We start from the raw sequence: 17,306 nt of genomic DNA, 5'->3' as shown, positions 1-17,306 counted from the left end.
TATCGAGAAGAAATAAAGCAAACTCGGCCTTCGCTCCTTGAGTTCTCTCCAGTGCTGGAAAGCTGATACTTCTTCCCTGATCATAAGCCTTCTTTTGTCCCTTAGACATTTTCCACATGTTTTTTATCTACCGTCTCTAGGCTAATGTCCGTTGTGTGTCGTGTATTTTGAATAATGACGTGCACTGAGCGCTCTCTTCTCCCAGTCATTAGTAGACACGCCCCTTACTGCCGATTGGCTACAAGTTTGTTTTGGTCCACGGCCCGAGACACTTTACTAAAGCAGTTTTGAAATAACTCTTACCCCACCTTTAAACATGTGTGTCACATGCTAGAACAAACCTTATTGGTTCCTAAACTTGCTAAATATTTACTATAATTGTAATTTTTTTATGTGTTCCATGTTTGTATGTAGATCATTGTTTATTTGTGAATAAAAACCTAAATTAAAACTGTTCATCATATAAAGCGACCGTATCTCCATTCATATGGATTACTTTTAGGATGCCTCAAGACCTTTTGGATCTTCAAGAACAGAAACCTCTGAGGATTCATTAAAATATCTTAGGTTTGGAATGACAAGAAGGTGAGCAAATGACTTTTTTTTTACTTTCGGGTGAACTTTCCCTTTAACTTGCTCACTGCCAGTTATAATGATATTGCATTAGATGCTAAATTAAAAGGCTACAGCTTAATTATAGAGCAACTATTGGTGGCTAATTGCAGGCTAACAGGTCAAATACGATCTGTTGACTAAGAATCTGTCTCAAATGTCCTCAAGAGTACCTTTTTGAAACCTAAAATGACAAATGGGACACTCCAAAGAAGGCCACATGAATGCAGGTCCTCATGAAGACATCCATTTGGGACAGGGCCCATGTGTCTAGACTAGAGTTTAGACCAAGTATGGCATTGATAGAAAGCACTTTGAGACATCTCCACAGGTGTGAGCAAGTGAGTTGGACTACAGAGGGTGGGAAGGGTCAGATCTCCATTTATAAGTCCCATCCTTAGAACAGACCCACCAAAACAAAAAGAAGTCAGTCTCCAAATGAACAATCACAAACACAGAAACTTTGCATCTCACCCTGAGATAAAAAGACGATGGAAAAAGCCATCATGTCCTCCCCATCAGGAACCCTGAGACACAATACTCCTGGTAAAACACTGCACTGGTTCAAAAGGTAAAATGAACACCAAATTGGTCTGTCCGAAGTGCCATCCCCACTTTTAGATTTGGTCCGCGGCATGTCCCTCTTCCCATTCTGCGATCAAAGTAACCCATCCCACTGGGTCTATACGACATGAAGGTGTGATGAAGGTACCCTGCCCCACAGGAACACTATTTAATGGTTGAGAGCACATTAAATTATATGACCTGGTGAGCAGACGTGTTATTCTTGCAGCGGAAAAGAAAATCCATTATGTTTATGCTGCATGAGCACTGCTGAGAACAAAAAGTATAAACTCGAGGTTAAATGGGACTAAAACACACCATGTATGTGTACACATTTGGTTTTTAGTTCAGTTAACTATAGGACAAGAAATTGTTACATGGCTTGGTCTTGACAATCTTCACGTTTAAAGATGCCCGATAATTCGATTTTGCCTTTTGAGTTTATTCTTTTATTTTGTGGAAACAGTGAAACATTTTTTTCAGGATTCTTTGATAAATAGAAACTTCAGACACAAAATTTATTTGAAATAAAAATATTTTACCGTTATCCCATTATTGTCACTTTTTAATGCAATTTAATGCATACTTTCTGAAAAAAAAAGTTTAAGAAAAACAAAAACACCCACTTTTAAATGGTAGGGATGCAACAATACAGTTAGTCCACGGTTCAATACATACCTCGGTTTTTAACCACGGTTTTCGGTTCGGTTCGGTTCTGATGGCTTGTCACATACATTTTTTGTTATTCTATTCTTAGGTGACAGGAACAGCAAGAGGTTAAGGAGAAAAAAGACTGTTTTTTATTGCAATACTCTTTCTTTATTTTACTTAAAAGAATTGAAAAACCTTACTTAAACTTAAAACTTTACTTAAAAAAACCCTTGTACACATTCCTAGTGTATTGGATAATATATAATAAATATATACTGTATAAAGATTTACACTGGCAGCTCAGAGCTGTACAGCAGCATTTAAGTATGAAATTTAATGAGTGAATGTAAAAATAAAACACTACATAGACTTCACTATAAAATATACATTGATTCTTAGCTACTGTATTAGTTTTTCAGTCAAGAGCAGTGAGTGATTTTCTCTTTGTCTTTTGTTGTTGTATTAATATTAAAGGGATATTTCACACAAAAATGAAAATTCTGTCATCGAGAAATGAATACAGGTTTGGAACAATATTAGAGTGAGTAAATAATGACATAATTTTATAGGTGAACTGTCCCTTTAAGGATCGCGTGTTCACTGCCCTGTTGTCAATTTAAGACCTGCGTGCATCTAATATACAGACACGATTGCGATTTTACTTTCACTTTAGACATAACCGACTGTGTTTATGTTAACCTTGTGTGTATTTGACAGTATTAGCGCAGTAAGACGAATACTTAGTCCAGTAATCACGTGTTTGACAGGCTTTTAGTGCGCGCGCTGTGAAAAGCGCATGTTAAAACCGCGCACGCGAATGAAACCGGCAAGGCTTTAAAACGCATGCAAATAATGAACTTTTGTGATTGTGAATAACTATAGTGTTCCGTGAGTATAACTCTACCACTAACGTGTGATGTGAATGTATGTTGCGTTGTTCAGTATATTGGAATGGAGGCAAATGATAGAATTCAGAAGTGGTGTACAAAAAAATTACAAAGACCAACATTTACATTTGTAATAAACGACACATTATAAAGTAAATAGACAAAATTTGGAGTTCATGTTGACTTTAACAGTTACAGTTGATGTCCTGCAGTAGATTTTGAGCTCTTTAGAAAATAAAAGTGTAATATATTTGTGGCAAGCAGCGAGGCAGAGGGGCCGTGAGAACGGGACGAGGCCGGTCGTGAGTGATAATGAGCACCAGCTGCGCTGGCTCACGGAGGAGCTCGGACACAAAAAAGGAGGAGCAACGACAGTGAAGGACAAGAGAGGACCAAGCCTGGAATTTATGTTTTGTTATGTGTGTGCGCGGCAGTCATCCGTGAAGGACAGACGCTTTTACTTTCAGTTTATTTGTTTATTTATTAAAGTCTTTTTGAATGTTCACCGGTTCCCGCCTCCTTCTTCCCATAACAACGAACTCCGTTACAATATTGATTTTAGTCTGTTGGCAAAATCCACTGATCTAGACTTCTTCAAATTGTTGGAGTCAATATAAGTTGATTGATAATCATTCATGATCTGGCTAGCGCCCTTTGTATTCCAAATTACCCAGAAATCACAGAAATGTCATATTATCAGCATTGATGTGCCCACTGCTTGCTATATTAAACTAATACGAGCTTTGGACTGTAACAAATGCTGGTCATTATAGGCATTTTGTCCAACAAAATGCTTCACATTCCCACAAGATTCTTTACACCAAATGGAGGTTGAAGATGACGACTGAATGATATAATAAAAACTCACATCGACCTGTCCACACATGCACACACACACAGAATACTATAATCTCACAAAGCACACTTACCCAATCAAAAGCAGCGCTGAACACACGATCACAAATCCTATTGTATACTTCAGTGCATTTTTCACTTGCTGTAATGAGAGAATAAAAACACGTTTATCAAACTGTAGACATCAATCCAATATAAATTACGCTTCATGTAGAGAGGGGCTTTGGGATGGAGTACTGTATAATTACATATTTGCAGCACTTAACAGTCAGGAACACAGTGTCCATAGTTCATTCTCTGATGGAGACATTGTGGCTATATTCCAAAACCTAGTGAGCTAATGTAGTGTCGTAACTGAAATGAAACTTTAAAAGTGACTGATTTAGAACATTCTATCTAGGCAGCAACTTTGTGCAGCTTATAAACAGCAGTCATCACAGAGAGACTCGACTAACAATAGAGTTCAATACTTTGCCGTTAGCTTGTTGCTATGCGAACAATGTCATACTCAAATGTAATTAACATTTGAGTAAAATAAGTAAAGTTTTATTGTACACACAAATATTTTGTAAAATTGTGCATGTTTATCTCTTTCCCCGCCATTGAATTTTCCGGGTTTCTGTGTTTTTACTGTTATACGGTAGGGGGCACTATTACACATCTTCTGAAAAAGTACTAAATCTCCTGATCAAAACACATGCAAATAAGACGCAGTAACAAGCGATATCATATGTAATCATATGCATATGTAAAATACACTGGCGGGGAAAGAGTTAATTAACTGAACTATTCTATTGCTACTTTTGATATATACATTTAAAATATAATTAATAATTATATAATTAATAATATAATATAATAACTTGTATCCTATTTGTTCTCAAGGTTCCAGGTACTTTCTTACACATGATGTGGGAATGCCTGTTGCTCAGTTTTGGACAGAGGAAGCATCCAGATTGTCTGATTTGGTTTCAGTAACAGTACCTGTAACAAAGCCCGTTTTGTTATTGAATAAGTTAACAATGTTGGACACGAACATTCAGCATAAGCGTACAGTACTAGCTGGCCTCACAGCTGCTAAAAAGATGATTGCATTGAGAAGGAAACCTCCTCATTCACTTTCTGTTAAATGTTGGATTCTTACATTTCTGGATATGATCTTTTTAGAATTGTGTACTGCTCGAGTTAATGGTGAGAATGAAAAGACTCTCTGTAGTTGGAACACTCATGCTGAGTCACTGAAAGCCTGGTTAAGATGATTACATTTTTGTTTTATTTAATTTAATTTTTTGCCTGACTTAAGTTGTCTACTGGTTAATTTGAGATCCTGAACTTAAGTAATTCCCTTTTATATATCATTTATTTTATTTGTATTTATTTTTCCCCCTCCATGTGTATATTGTATATGTATGTAAAGTTTATTTTATTTATGCATGTGTGTGTATGTTTATATGTATATTTACAAATATTTTATTTTGACTGTTTTGTTGTGATTTTGAAATGCCTTCTTTTCCTTTCAATAAACATTTGATTGCAAAAAAATAAATTTAAAAAATAAAATAATATAACATTATATAATATAATTAATATAATATAATATAATATAATATAATATAATATAATATAATATAATATAATATAATATAATATAATATAATATAATATAATATAATATAATATAATATAATATAATATAATTAATAAAATGCTGCCTAAGTAGGATGCTCAATAGTTTTTGGAACAAAGCCACTTCTGACTGTTTCAAGGGAAAATGAGTGGAAAGTTTGGAAAGAGATCTAAATAACGTCTACAAGATTGAAGAAGCTCCTCAGGATTTAATGTTGCACATCACTGGGGTGTCCTTAAGAGAAAATATTTTGATATTTGAAGCAAGCAGCATTATAGCGAGAAGGATATGTTTTTTGTCACTTTACTGCAATCAAACCTCTTGCATGGAGTGTGGGTAAACTCACTGGGTTATTATAAATGAACTGCCATAACTGTAATCAGGCAAATATCACTTAGCAATACCTCAAGGGCATTTCTGTTGATATGAGTAATGCTAACTTTTCTAACCGCAGACAGCAAGCCTTGCTTTACATACTAGTAGAGTACACACTATTTATTGACTACAAATAGCTTAACATAGCTATTTTCCCACCTAGTTTTTCATTTTGTGTGTGAATTATCCCTGTAAGGCTGAAAAGGTGATCCGTTTCAGACTGCATGAGTGTACTAGATAGAACAGGAAGGAGTGTCAGGTTTACCAAGCACTTGTTGTTGTTGTCTTCATCTTTCTCCTCGTAGTAGAAATACACAAAGGGGATCCAGAGGAAGACGCAGAACAGAATGATGGAATACAGAGCTGCGAAAGAGAAAAGTTGGGCAGTTACACACCTTGAGCACTATCAAAAACCAGGATCCACATTAAATACAGAACATTACTCAGGATGTATTTTGATGTCACATGGTCAATGACACTGCACTCATTTTATTGTGTCCAGATGTAATGTATTAAAAAATAAAACAAAATATTTAATTTGCACACTTGACGACCTATGTCTCTTCTATTATGAATGTTTTTTTTATTATTATTTCTGAATAAATTGATTGTGTCAAAAGTTGCATGAAACCGTAAAAACAAAAGTTAAAAGTGTAATTAATGGGCTAAAAATCTGTCACTGCATTTTTAAAAAGAAATAGTGGAATTTGGAAAATATCTCATTTATATAAAAAAAAATTGTAAAAAAAAAATTATTATGAGAAAAAAATCAAAACATGCAAGACTTCACATTTTCAGCTTTGCTAAATTAAAGCCCTTGTTGAAAACTGTATACAAAGTGTTGTTGTTGTTGTTTTTTCTTTCTTTTTGAGAAACCAACAATTTAAATAAACAGCAAAGACCCAATTTCTAATAATTATTAAAGAGCACCTATTATGGCATTTAAAATGTTCCAAAAATTGTTTTAGAAGTCCCCAACAACAGTTTTGCATGCATGCAATGACAAAAACGACTTTAGTTTTCTTATAATATGCATTTATTTTTACCTGTTTTGACAGCGATTCTCAAATGATTCCTTTAGTGATTCACTTTTCAAAACCCCGCCTTTACGTGACGCTAATCTGCGGTGATTGGTCCGATGACCCAGTCAGTTGTGATTGGTATAGTCTGTGCAGATATTTTCGGAAACGGAACCCCCATCGAAGTCTTATAGTGACAGTAATTTGTTAATATTTGTCAGGAGTTATGAATATGAAAACCGCGTCGGTACCGTTTGATTGTAATATGAGCCTCAGCTGATCTCATTCATAAAAAAACTCCTCTATTCTCCTCACGAAGACTCGCGACAAATCAACATCCCTCAGAGCTTTTAGTTCAAAAGTGTGCAGATGAGGAGAAATATTGATAGATTCTCATATGTCTGTGTCAAATTTCTAAACAGAGGAGTATTTTTTATTCAATACTTCCTCAAAATGTGCAGATGTAGCCTAACCATGAGCGATTGAGTCTCTTATGTGTTGTTTTCAATTCATACTGGCAGCCGGAGGGCGCTCTGTGCACATGTAGTCCATATATGGTACAGACAGACGAAGAAGATACCATGTGCCATAATAGAAGTCCATAATAAAAGCTTCCTGAGATCGCGAACCATGCAAATAGAGACATTTGAAGATAATAAACACACAATCGCGACAATGTATGGTTTGTCTTCAAGCCACTTAGTCTTCAAATGCTCATCCTTGGGCAGATGAAAAAAGTTTGTTTTTGAGTCGCACTTCAGAACACAGTCTCGTCTCCATGATGTTTTCTAGTTTTCACTGGCGTCTTGGAGCACAATAAGTGGGCGTATCGTATTCAAATAACTTGACAAGTTGACGTCATCTAGTCAGAGAAAAAGCTTCGGTCTTCTAACGATTCTTAAAAATGACTCAAGAGTCGACTCTTACTTTTGAAAGAAAATAACTATATATACGGTGCACTGTCATATTTCAAACTTTGCAGGATGTTTTTGTTCACTTAGATCTATGTTACACACTACATGAAAGGTAAATTTCAAAATTCCATGATAGGTGCTCTTTAACTAATTTAATTTTCCTTTTTTTTTTTCTTTGAGCATATGTCAAAGGCGACCAAAATGTCAATAGCGAATGTCAATTAAACCAAATATTAGTAAGATTTCATATCGGTTCTGTAAATGGTCTTTATAAATGATCTAAAGCAAAGTTTGTATACACATTACATACGTACACATGACATGTAAACATGAAATATGGACTAAGGAGTACACAAATCCAGAGTGATATCAGTGTCATTACACGTAAAGATTCCTAGAAACCAATAAAACTCCCACATGATGAGTCCTAAGCCCCAAAGCGCAGACAAGCTGAAATAATCAAGTTAAAAGAGCAAAGATCACTGATATTGCAAGAGTTTACGTAACAGACTGTGACAGGCAGAGAAAGTGATTTTGTTGATTCCTCTCTTTCCCTGTCATGCAATGAATTAAAATCGTCAGCTTGGCCTATTTCAGTCCTGAAGCGGATCACACAGTTTTGTGACCTTGTAAATTGTCATCTTCACTTCTCATGTAGGTTACTCAGTTGATATAGCCGATATGAATAACTCAATTCTTCTTTAGTTTAGAAAATGTGTCATCCCAGAGCCCTGGAGATATGTTTGTATACATGAACGGAATGGATTAAGAAACTGTAGCTGGACACATAAGGAAAAAAATCTGGAGTACACAAGACATAACCATATCACGCAACACCCCGAACATCTTTCTCTATATAGAAACAGGTCCGTAATCACACAGACTGTATCCCGTACTGGCATCACACCAGAACGGCTTGCAATGACCTTCTGTGAGTGCAAAAAAATGATCCATCATTCTGTCCACGGTCATGTAGGACAAAAAGCTCATTTCCGCGAACATGTAAACATGCTCTGCACACATCAGTCAATTGTGTACATGCGTGTTCATTTGATAAATGTTTTGATTTCAAAAGATAAATGTGCAAAAAAGGACAGCGGAGTGCTTTTCTGTCAGGCAAAACACAAATGTTTTTTAACAGCAGGCGAGGAAAAAACTGAGCAGCCGCAACATTTCAAAATAAAAACATAATGGGATGAAAACGGTTATTGTTATTGTTTCATGAGCCCTGCGGCTGATTTTGCCAGCTGTTCGTGTGCGTTTTAAAACTTAATTTTTAGATTGCTGCACTTTTTCTGGATTACTGTGAGGGATTTGCTCATAGGATATCTGCGAGTTCAGTGGATCAAAGCCGCTCGTACAGATAAAACTCCACACTCTCACACACTCTCGCTACAATTTACCTTGTTCCATCCGACCATCGCTCAATTTCGTGTGATTATAGCATTTCTCATTGTTTTGAATATTGTATAGCTTTCAAGGGGTTCAAACTATCCTGTATCCTGACAGAAAGACCAAACGGTTTGTGTTTTCAAGGCAAAGCCCATGCATCAAACTCTAGACCGATCCAACGCACCCGGAATCCATTTGCTGCAATTAGAAATACAATAACAATTTAAATTGTGTCTGTCAAGAATGTCTGGTTTGGTTAATTAGCATGTTTCCTAAGGAAAGCATCCATGTTTATATAGCTCATACCTAGGATCTGGTTTTCAGATCCTAGGTATTTTGTCAGTTTAGGCTTTAGACATAGGTGACGCCTCAAACCGTGCAGCTTGTCAAAGTGTGTTACTGCTAAAGATATTCAGCTTGATCAGTATTTTTTATGATATTCATACTTTTCTACCTAATTGGTCAATGATTTAAGACATTCAGATAGCAACAAAAATGCATATACGCATGTAATAGCATAAATAAATAAAATAAATAAACACCCTTTCTGCATATCGGTTAAAACCACATTTTTGGAAGAAAAAAAGAAACCTTAAAGGGATAGTTCACCCAAAAATGAAAATTCTGTCATCATTTACTCACCCTCAAAAGAAGATATTTTGACGAAATGTTCGTAACCAAACAGTTGTTGGGCCCCACTGGCTTCCATAGTATTTTTTTTCCAAACTTTGGAAGTCAATGGGGCTCATCAACTGTTTGCTTACACATATTTTCTTCAAAATATCTTATTTTTTGTGTTCAGCAGAAGAAATTCATATAGGTTTGGAACAACTTGAGGATGGATGGATGGATGGATGGATGGATGGATGGATGGATGGATGGATGGATGGATGGATGGATGGATGGATGGATGGATGGATGGATGGATGGATGGATGGATGGATGGATGGATGGATGGATGGATGGATGGATGGATGGATGGATGGATGGATGGATGGATGGATGGATGGATGGATGGATGGATGGATAAAGTGAAATGTCAACGTTTTATACAGGTTTGGAACAACTTGAGGGTGATGGATGGATGGATGGATTGATGGATGGATGAAAAAAGTGAAATGTCAACGTTACATACAGGTTTGGAACAACTTGAGGGTGATGGATGGATGGATGGGTGGATGGATGGATGGGTGGATGGTAGTATTAGTTGTCTTTTTGGACTGGAGAGTTGATATCTACATGCTACCTGCCCTCATAACTGAAAAAAAAAACAGAAAAAGACTATGCATTCCTCCACGTTCCCCCCCACACTGCTGGTAAATGCCTCCATATTGTGTCTGTTTGGCAGATTCTGAGCGAGCGAAACAGCTTTAACATGCAGTACGATAACACCACCAGGCATTATAAATTCAAGGGAAGGTGAGGAGCAGATACTTATACAGGGGCTACAAAGCTATTTTAGGCTGGAGGGGGGGTTATCTACAGCTAATGGATGTCTCTGAAGACAGGGCCAGTAGACCCGAAATAACTTCCGACCGAGACACGCTTGGCTGAACACTTTCTTGAGGTGATAACGTGATTCATTAGCATGATTCAGAACGTGAAGCCAAACAAAAAAAAGATAGTAATCAGACAATCACGACCACGGTGGGCGCCTCGGTATATAGGTTACTCACAGCTTAGATTTGTCTTTTAACACACTAAATCCCTCCCAATAATTCCAAAGAGTTTTAATTAAGACAAACGGAGCAGGCAAAAAAAAAAATCCTATTTGTCCCTCCTCACAAACCACATTGCACATCTTTGTTAATAACGCACTTCCTGTAGTGCAATGAAGTACCGAGAGCATACTGGTTAAATACACAACATGCTGTGGAAAACGAGGGCCAGTGAATGTGAAAGTGAAATGTCAACGTTTCAATGACAGCAATTACAGCTCCCTGTGAGATAATGGCTGCTATGTTTCGTTCTATTGTTTTAGAAAGGCTGCATGAAACATTCATCTTGAATTACACTTCATATTTCATGTTGAAGTGTAAATGCTTTCGTCCAACCACATGCATCTTCTCTGAGAAGGAAACAGCTAAAGCACATTACATTGTCAGCATGCTAATTAAAGCACCGCTGTAAAAAACAACAACATAAGAAACAATCTATACCTATATGATGGGCGACATTTGACTCTCGAGTTAGGGGGCAAGTTTTAGGTTTTTAGGGCAAGTTTTATGTTTTAAAGGCCGTATTTATAAGTATTTACAGAAATTAAGCAAACCAGTTTAATTTAGCTTGTTACTCGTTCATTTATCTTCTTTTTATTTAAATAATTAATAATTTACTAATTATTTTATTTAATAGGCGTAATTTAGCCTACTTAATTTTGTTATTACGGGAAATAATGGCTTCGAAATGTGAATCATTGTCTGTCCATCATTTTGGGTGACCATAAAGAAAAAAGCCACGTCAATATTGAAGATATTTGCATCTTAAACCATGAGGGTGGGCCAATGGATATCATATCGCAATGTGCAAACTTTGCGCGGGAGTTATGTCGGTGAAGAAGCCTCAAACGGCAGTCAATTATTCACTACACTAACCTGCTGCTGCATTACGCTGCATTATTCTCTTAGAGACAATGAGAGATTAATCAAAATTATTTTCTTAATATTTCACTCGTGGCCCATTGTAGAAAGAATGCTATTTTCGTAAATCGAGAAGTATTTCGTGTTACACAAGTTGTTTTTGAAATGATGAGTACGCTCTAACTAATGCGCTGTGACATATTGCGGTGCATATGCATTGTAATATTAATTTAATAATAAAAGTAGCCTAATCATAATAATTTAAGAGCTGCGCGCTCAACCCAGAATGCCCTTTGGCCGCATTTACACTGCAGGTCTTGATGCACAATTCCGATTTGGTGACTATAAAAGTGACCCATAGCCGATATTTGCATTTACATTATACACTGGCGAAACAGCCCAAGACGCTCTGACCCGGAAAAGGAAGTAAAACAGCACGATATGCAATGGGTGCAATGGATACAGACTAAATAATTATTCAATGTTTTGCTTTCCAAACTATCTTTATAGGTCAGCAAAACATTGCTCTTGTAAGGCGAAGAAAAAAAGAACAGAGTCCTTGTTGAAGCCTGGGCAAATATAGCGATGTTCGTGCTCACGAGTTGACGTCATTCGCCTCCGTCCCTTTTTCAATGTCGCATTTACTGGGGAATATCCGATTTGACCGCTTACATGGAAGACGCAAATGCACGTATCCGAGTCATATCAGATTTTTTACCACATATGAGTGAGGCCTGAATCCTATCTGAGGAAATCAGAATACATGCATTTTTTTCTGCTTACACATTCACATGTCATATCCGATCTGTGCCACATGAGAGGGAAAAATCGTAATTGGGTCACTTGAACCATGCAGCGTAAATGGGGCCTTTGTGACATGCTGGTTCGAATATAGGCCTATCTGAAATAAGTAGCTAGGGCTGCCCCCAACTAACGCTTTTTTCTAGTAGTTGTTCATTTAAGCTGTTGTTCACGCTGCGCCGGCACCTCCATGTCATTGTCTGCTATATTTGCTTATTATTTATTAAATCCAGGCGACTGGTTGATAAAACATTGATTAAAATTAAGATACAATTTATAGAAAACTAAATTCACTTTAAAGAAAGGCTTTCAACAGTGGTATACGAACGGTGTTCTCACCGATATGCTTGTTGTGCTTTCGTGTTTCATAGACTCGATATTGTTTCTTATTCAAATTGGTTCATTTAAAAGTAGACATTTCAAGCTTTCTGTAGATATAATTCTCATGTCTGTGAGGCAAGTAGCCGAGACAGCAGAAAGCGCGCCTTGTGTGCTTTCTTTATTTTACAAAAGCACAAAAGTTTTATTGTTATTGTAAGTTTACACAAATAAAAGTAGTCCCTTTACAGTTTGGAATTTATGAGTTTATCTGTATAATCAAAAAATGTGCTAATACTTTAGCTTCCACACTCCGCACGAACACATTTATATGCGCCTAATAATAGCGCACATTTATCTAGGTTAACGTTAGAGTGAGCGGCCAAGCAAAGTTGCTATTCCTTACATGTTTCAAATGATAAGCCAATTTTGAGGTAGATGGATGATCGGCGAACGTTTGGATTTCCTGCCCGACTGTAATTACAACAAGAACCCGCCGTTAACAATGGCCCTGTCCCAAATGGCACCCTAAGCACTCACGGTCTTCCTATGAGTCTGCACTTTCGTAACGTAATGCCGCTTTGACTGTTGGGAAGAAGTTCGGCTGCGGAGCTCGCATCAGTGTGGCATATCGACCTCAAAGGGGCTGCTCGCGGGCTAAAATGACAAATGGGACACCCTACGGTCTCGTGGACTTAACGGACACGCGCACGTGGCAGCAATTGTAAGTCCACAAGACCGAAAGAGCATATGAAGGGTGCCATTTGTGACAGGGCCAATCTGTCCCTCACCGACTGCATGACTTGGCCACTTCCTTGTGGAGTTTGTTTTCGGTGACTTACCGACTAATAACATTTTGGTTGACTAAGCCTCTTTTAGTTTAAAATTGAGTCGACTAGGGGGCAGCCCTAAAAAATGTTAACAACATTATAAGTGAACCTCAAGGAACACAAGGAAAAACAAAATCCATGTGATGACCCCATTTTGGACATTGAAATAAGACAATGCATTTATTTCAACAGGCCATTGTATTGGCTAAAAAGAATGGACTGCCAACAGACACTGAAGCAGAACCATCCAATGCTAGTGGCATACATTGTTGCTCTCTGTCCCCAGTCTGTGAGCTCATGGCACCCAACCAGTGGGTAATATTAATCATAACAACATGAATATTAACATGGCAAGGGAATAGGCCGCACTGCATTGCTGCAGATCATCCATTTCAATCTAACCAGATCTAATGGGAAAGCACCTGACTGGGGAGAAAAGTTTAGCATATTAATCCCCCTGACAAAGAGAAGAGGGAGCTAAATAATTAAATGACCAACCTCGGTCCTCCGCTTAGTTCATGCTCCTTTTATAGCACTCTGGCTATTCCCCCTCAGGTGTGGAGACGAGAGGGCAGATGAATCCACTGCGAGACACCCAGTTTGGATTCGTAAAAACACACTTGAGACTTCAGACTCATCTCCTGAGTATGGTTGTTTTGATGGCTATTAGTTTAAGAGGGTTTCTGAGTTGTTACGCATTCCTTCAAGCTAAAATAACACTTGTGTTATTTGAAAACTAAATGTGCAGGTGTGTCTTCAGGGGAGAGTCGGTTTATTTAATTTGCTCTCTCCTTTACAACTCTAATGCACAGTAAACAACTCAATGGATGCTGACAACATACCTTTGCTAAATTAAAGCTTATTTTTGTTTGTAATTTTGCTTTCGATAGGAACACTTTTAATAGCACCTGATCTTAACCCTGTAGTGTTGTTCAGTCATTTTAAACGGTAAGAAAATCTGTGACTTTTGCAGAGCAGTTGCTATGTGACCACAAAAGAAAAACTTGATTGGAAAAAGCTTAATGGTCATAAAAAAAATAGTCACACATAGGAAATGAATGGGAAATACAAGAGTAGTACAATCTACAATTTAAATCAGCCACAATGCAGCAAAAACGTGTACAGAAATGAAGGGGTGACACTCTAAAATATCAAGAGGGCAAAATAGACACATCTCACCCCATCACACATACTGTATAGGAACTGGTAAAGCAAGTTTTTGCAAAAGTGTGAAATAAAATCAATAATTCAGCTACAATGCAGTAAAAAAATGGACAGCAAGGAAGAGGTTACACTCCAAAACAACAGAAGTACAAAAACACACACTCACTCACTTACACACACAACACACTCAATGTAACGTTATGGCAAAATTGAGCCAGAAGACTCAAATAAGAGGTTGAAATCAGGTTGATTAAGCTCTGAAAAAGCATTCATATTCCTTTTTTGTTACATTTTTGTTTAATGTTGATGTTCAGAGTAACAAAAAGGGTACGTCTCAATCAGCTCCCTAGTTCAGTAGTCAGGGCACTGATCAGGGAGTCAGCCCATTGACTTATGTCCTGATCAGTGCCCTGACTACTGAACTAGGAAGCTGATTGAGATGCATCCAATGTCTTTCTATGTGTTCAGGTTTCACTGTAGTGAAATGTATGCAAAAACTGACACTTCAAATCAACATTTATATAAAAAAAAAAAATCTAAACCTGGACAAAAAGTAGTCTTTAAGAATGTCTAAATATATATCCAAATCCACAACTTAATAAAATAAGTCTTTATAAGATTTTTTTTTATATAGAGCTATTAGGGATGTGACGGTGAGGAAATTTTCCTACCGGTTAATCGGCGCATGACAACACCGATAAAACGGGTTTCACCGGCGGGGGATTTTCAAATCGCTAATTTTAAATGAAAGTAAAATGCACACGGCCGCTCTGGCATTCATAACAGAGCGGTGGGGAGCAGAGCGAGTTTTCAATGAATTCCTATGAAAGTTAGGCTTCCATAGGCATGAACTGAAAACGTGCCAAACTGAACATGCACCGTGAATGAATGACAGTGCAGCCGTGAATGAATGCCTATGTGGCCGTGCTAGAATTAGCGCCAAATCGGCAACACCAGCTATCGCAGCAAGCCTAAGAACTACAAAGGAATCTACTGGTTATACCGCAATACGTTTTCTTGTTTTACTCCACCATTTTAAAGGTATTGTCTCTATTTTAACCTGAAATACTGCTTTAATTGAAACAACCGCCAACAACAGTGTAACTCCCAAATAAACAATACCAGGGACAGTTCACCCACATTCCCAAATTACCCACCTTCCAACTAATTTGAATGTTTTACCGAATTTGAATCGTTTACAAACTTTTCATTTTTTGGTGGACTATTCCTTTAAGGCGAATTGTAGTTATTCCCCAGTTGTTTTTTTACCACAGCGGGCTAGTTTCACACTCTCACTTGTCTTGCTGTGAATAAGTCAACATTAGGGAGATATTTTAATAGGGTCTCTGGTTTAATTCTCAATAGAAAAAATGACAATAGTCTGTTTTAATGAATTGGGTCGAGACACTGCATTGAGCAATTCGTTTACCTCATCACTCATAAGTCAGTCAACACCATAATTAACCAAAATCTATGGTTTGTCAAAAGGCTGACAAAAATATCAAAATATCATTCTGTAGCAATGTTGGCCAGCCCAACATCATCATGTACTACATAAATTCCATCACATTGAAGACAACAGCTGACTGCTCTGACATTATCGGTAAAAAATGTGTTAGTATGTACTGTGAAAGGGGTAAATCAAAGTTTCACAGGCCTCACAGACATCAGGATTGATCAAATGCGGAAAAATCACCACCGGAAACGCATAACACTGATGTGAAAATGAGACGTCAGGAAAGGACTAGGGGGAAAAACAACTGACAAAGGACACGTAAGGTCCGAGGAAATCTCAGTATCGCTGGCGCTGCGGCATTGTGCACGTGATGGCATGTTCTACCTTTTAATTTCTTGTAAAACTGTCAGCACCACATGGACCCACACACCTATAGGGCAGATGACAATGGGACCTTAATGTCACAAGAAAAAACATGTCTGGTTAGAGCCCACCTTCTCTATACAGTCAGTGAGACAGTATAACCTTTAAGAGTGAAGCTTGACAGGACACGTTGCCTTGAGTCCATTGTAATCGTTTTTTTTTTTTAACACTGGATTTAAAAATCGTCAATATTTGGCAAATTTAAAAGAATATACCACTAATGTATAACTTACTTTTTTTTTTATTCAACCACCAGTAAAAAAAAAAAAACACACACATGTATAGTAATGGAAACGCGTACAACAAATAAATGTACACTATTGTTCCAAAGTTTAGGGTTAGTACTATACATTTTTTTAAATAAATTATTTATTTGATTCAGCAAAGATGCATTTAAATGGAATAAAAAGTGACAGAAAAGACAATTACATTGTTATAAAAGAGTTCTATTTGTAACAAAAGATTACTTATATAGTTATTTTGAACTTTCTATTAATCAAAGACTTATCATGTTTCAACAAAAATATTAAGCAAAAATATTGTTTTCAGCCTATCAGAATGATTTCTGAAAGATCATGTGACACTGAAGACAGGAGTAATGATGCTAAAAAAATCAGCTTTGCCATCACAAGAATAACATTACATTTATATTGAAATAGAAAACACATTTAAATGCATTTTAAATTGTAATAATATTTCACGATAATACTGTTTATTGTGTAATTACTTACTGTATATTATTGTTTTACTGTATTCTTGATCAAATAAATGCAGCCTTGGTGAGAAGCAGAGACTTCTTTCAAAAATATTACAAAATCTTACCAAAGTCATTCTTTTGA

General features: G+C 36.9%; 1 protein-coding gene across 1 annotated transcript in view; it reads right to left on the bottom strand.

Annotated features, from left to right (window-relative positions):
* lmbrd1 (LMBR1 domain containing 1) overlaps positions 1 to 17,306 on the bottom strand; it is a 144,138-nt gene that overhangs the window by 92,927 nt on the left and 33,905 nt on the right. Inside the window, exons 4-5 of the mRNA XM_079843086.1 lie at positions 5,837 to 5,934; positions 3,644 to 3,711 (exon numbers count right to left, since the gene is read on the bottom strand). Of these exons, the coding sequence (XP_079699212.1) occupies positions 3,644 to 3,711; positions 5,837 to 5,934 (166 nt within the window). The remainder of the gene's footprint in view (positions 1 to 3,643; positions 3,712 to 5,836; positions 5,935 to 17,306) is intronic.

This window comes from Gobio gobio, assembly GCF_949357685.1.
Source record: "Gobio gobio genome assembly, chromosome: 18".
In the NCBI taxonomy this organism is placed as follows: Eukaryota; Metazoa; Chordata; class Actinopteri; order Cypriniformes; family Gobionidae; genus Gobio; species Gobio gobio.
This window is presented reverse-complemented; position numbering and strand designations above follow the sequence as displayed.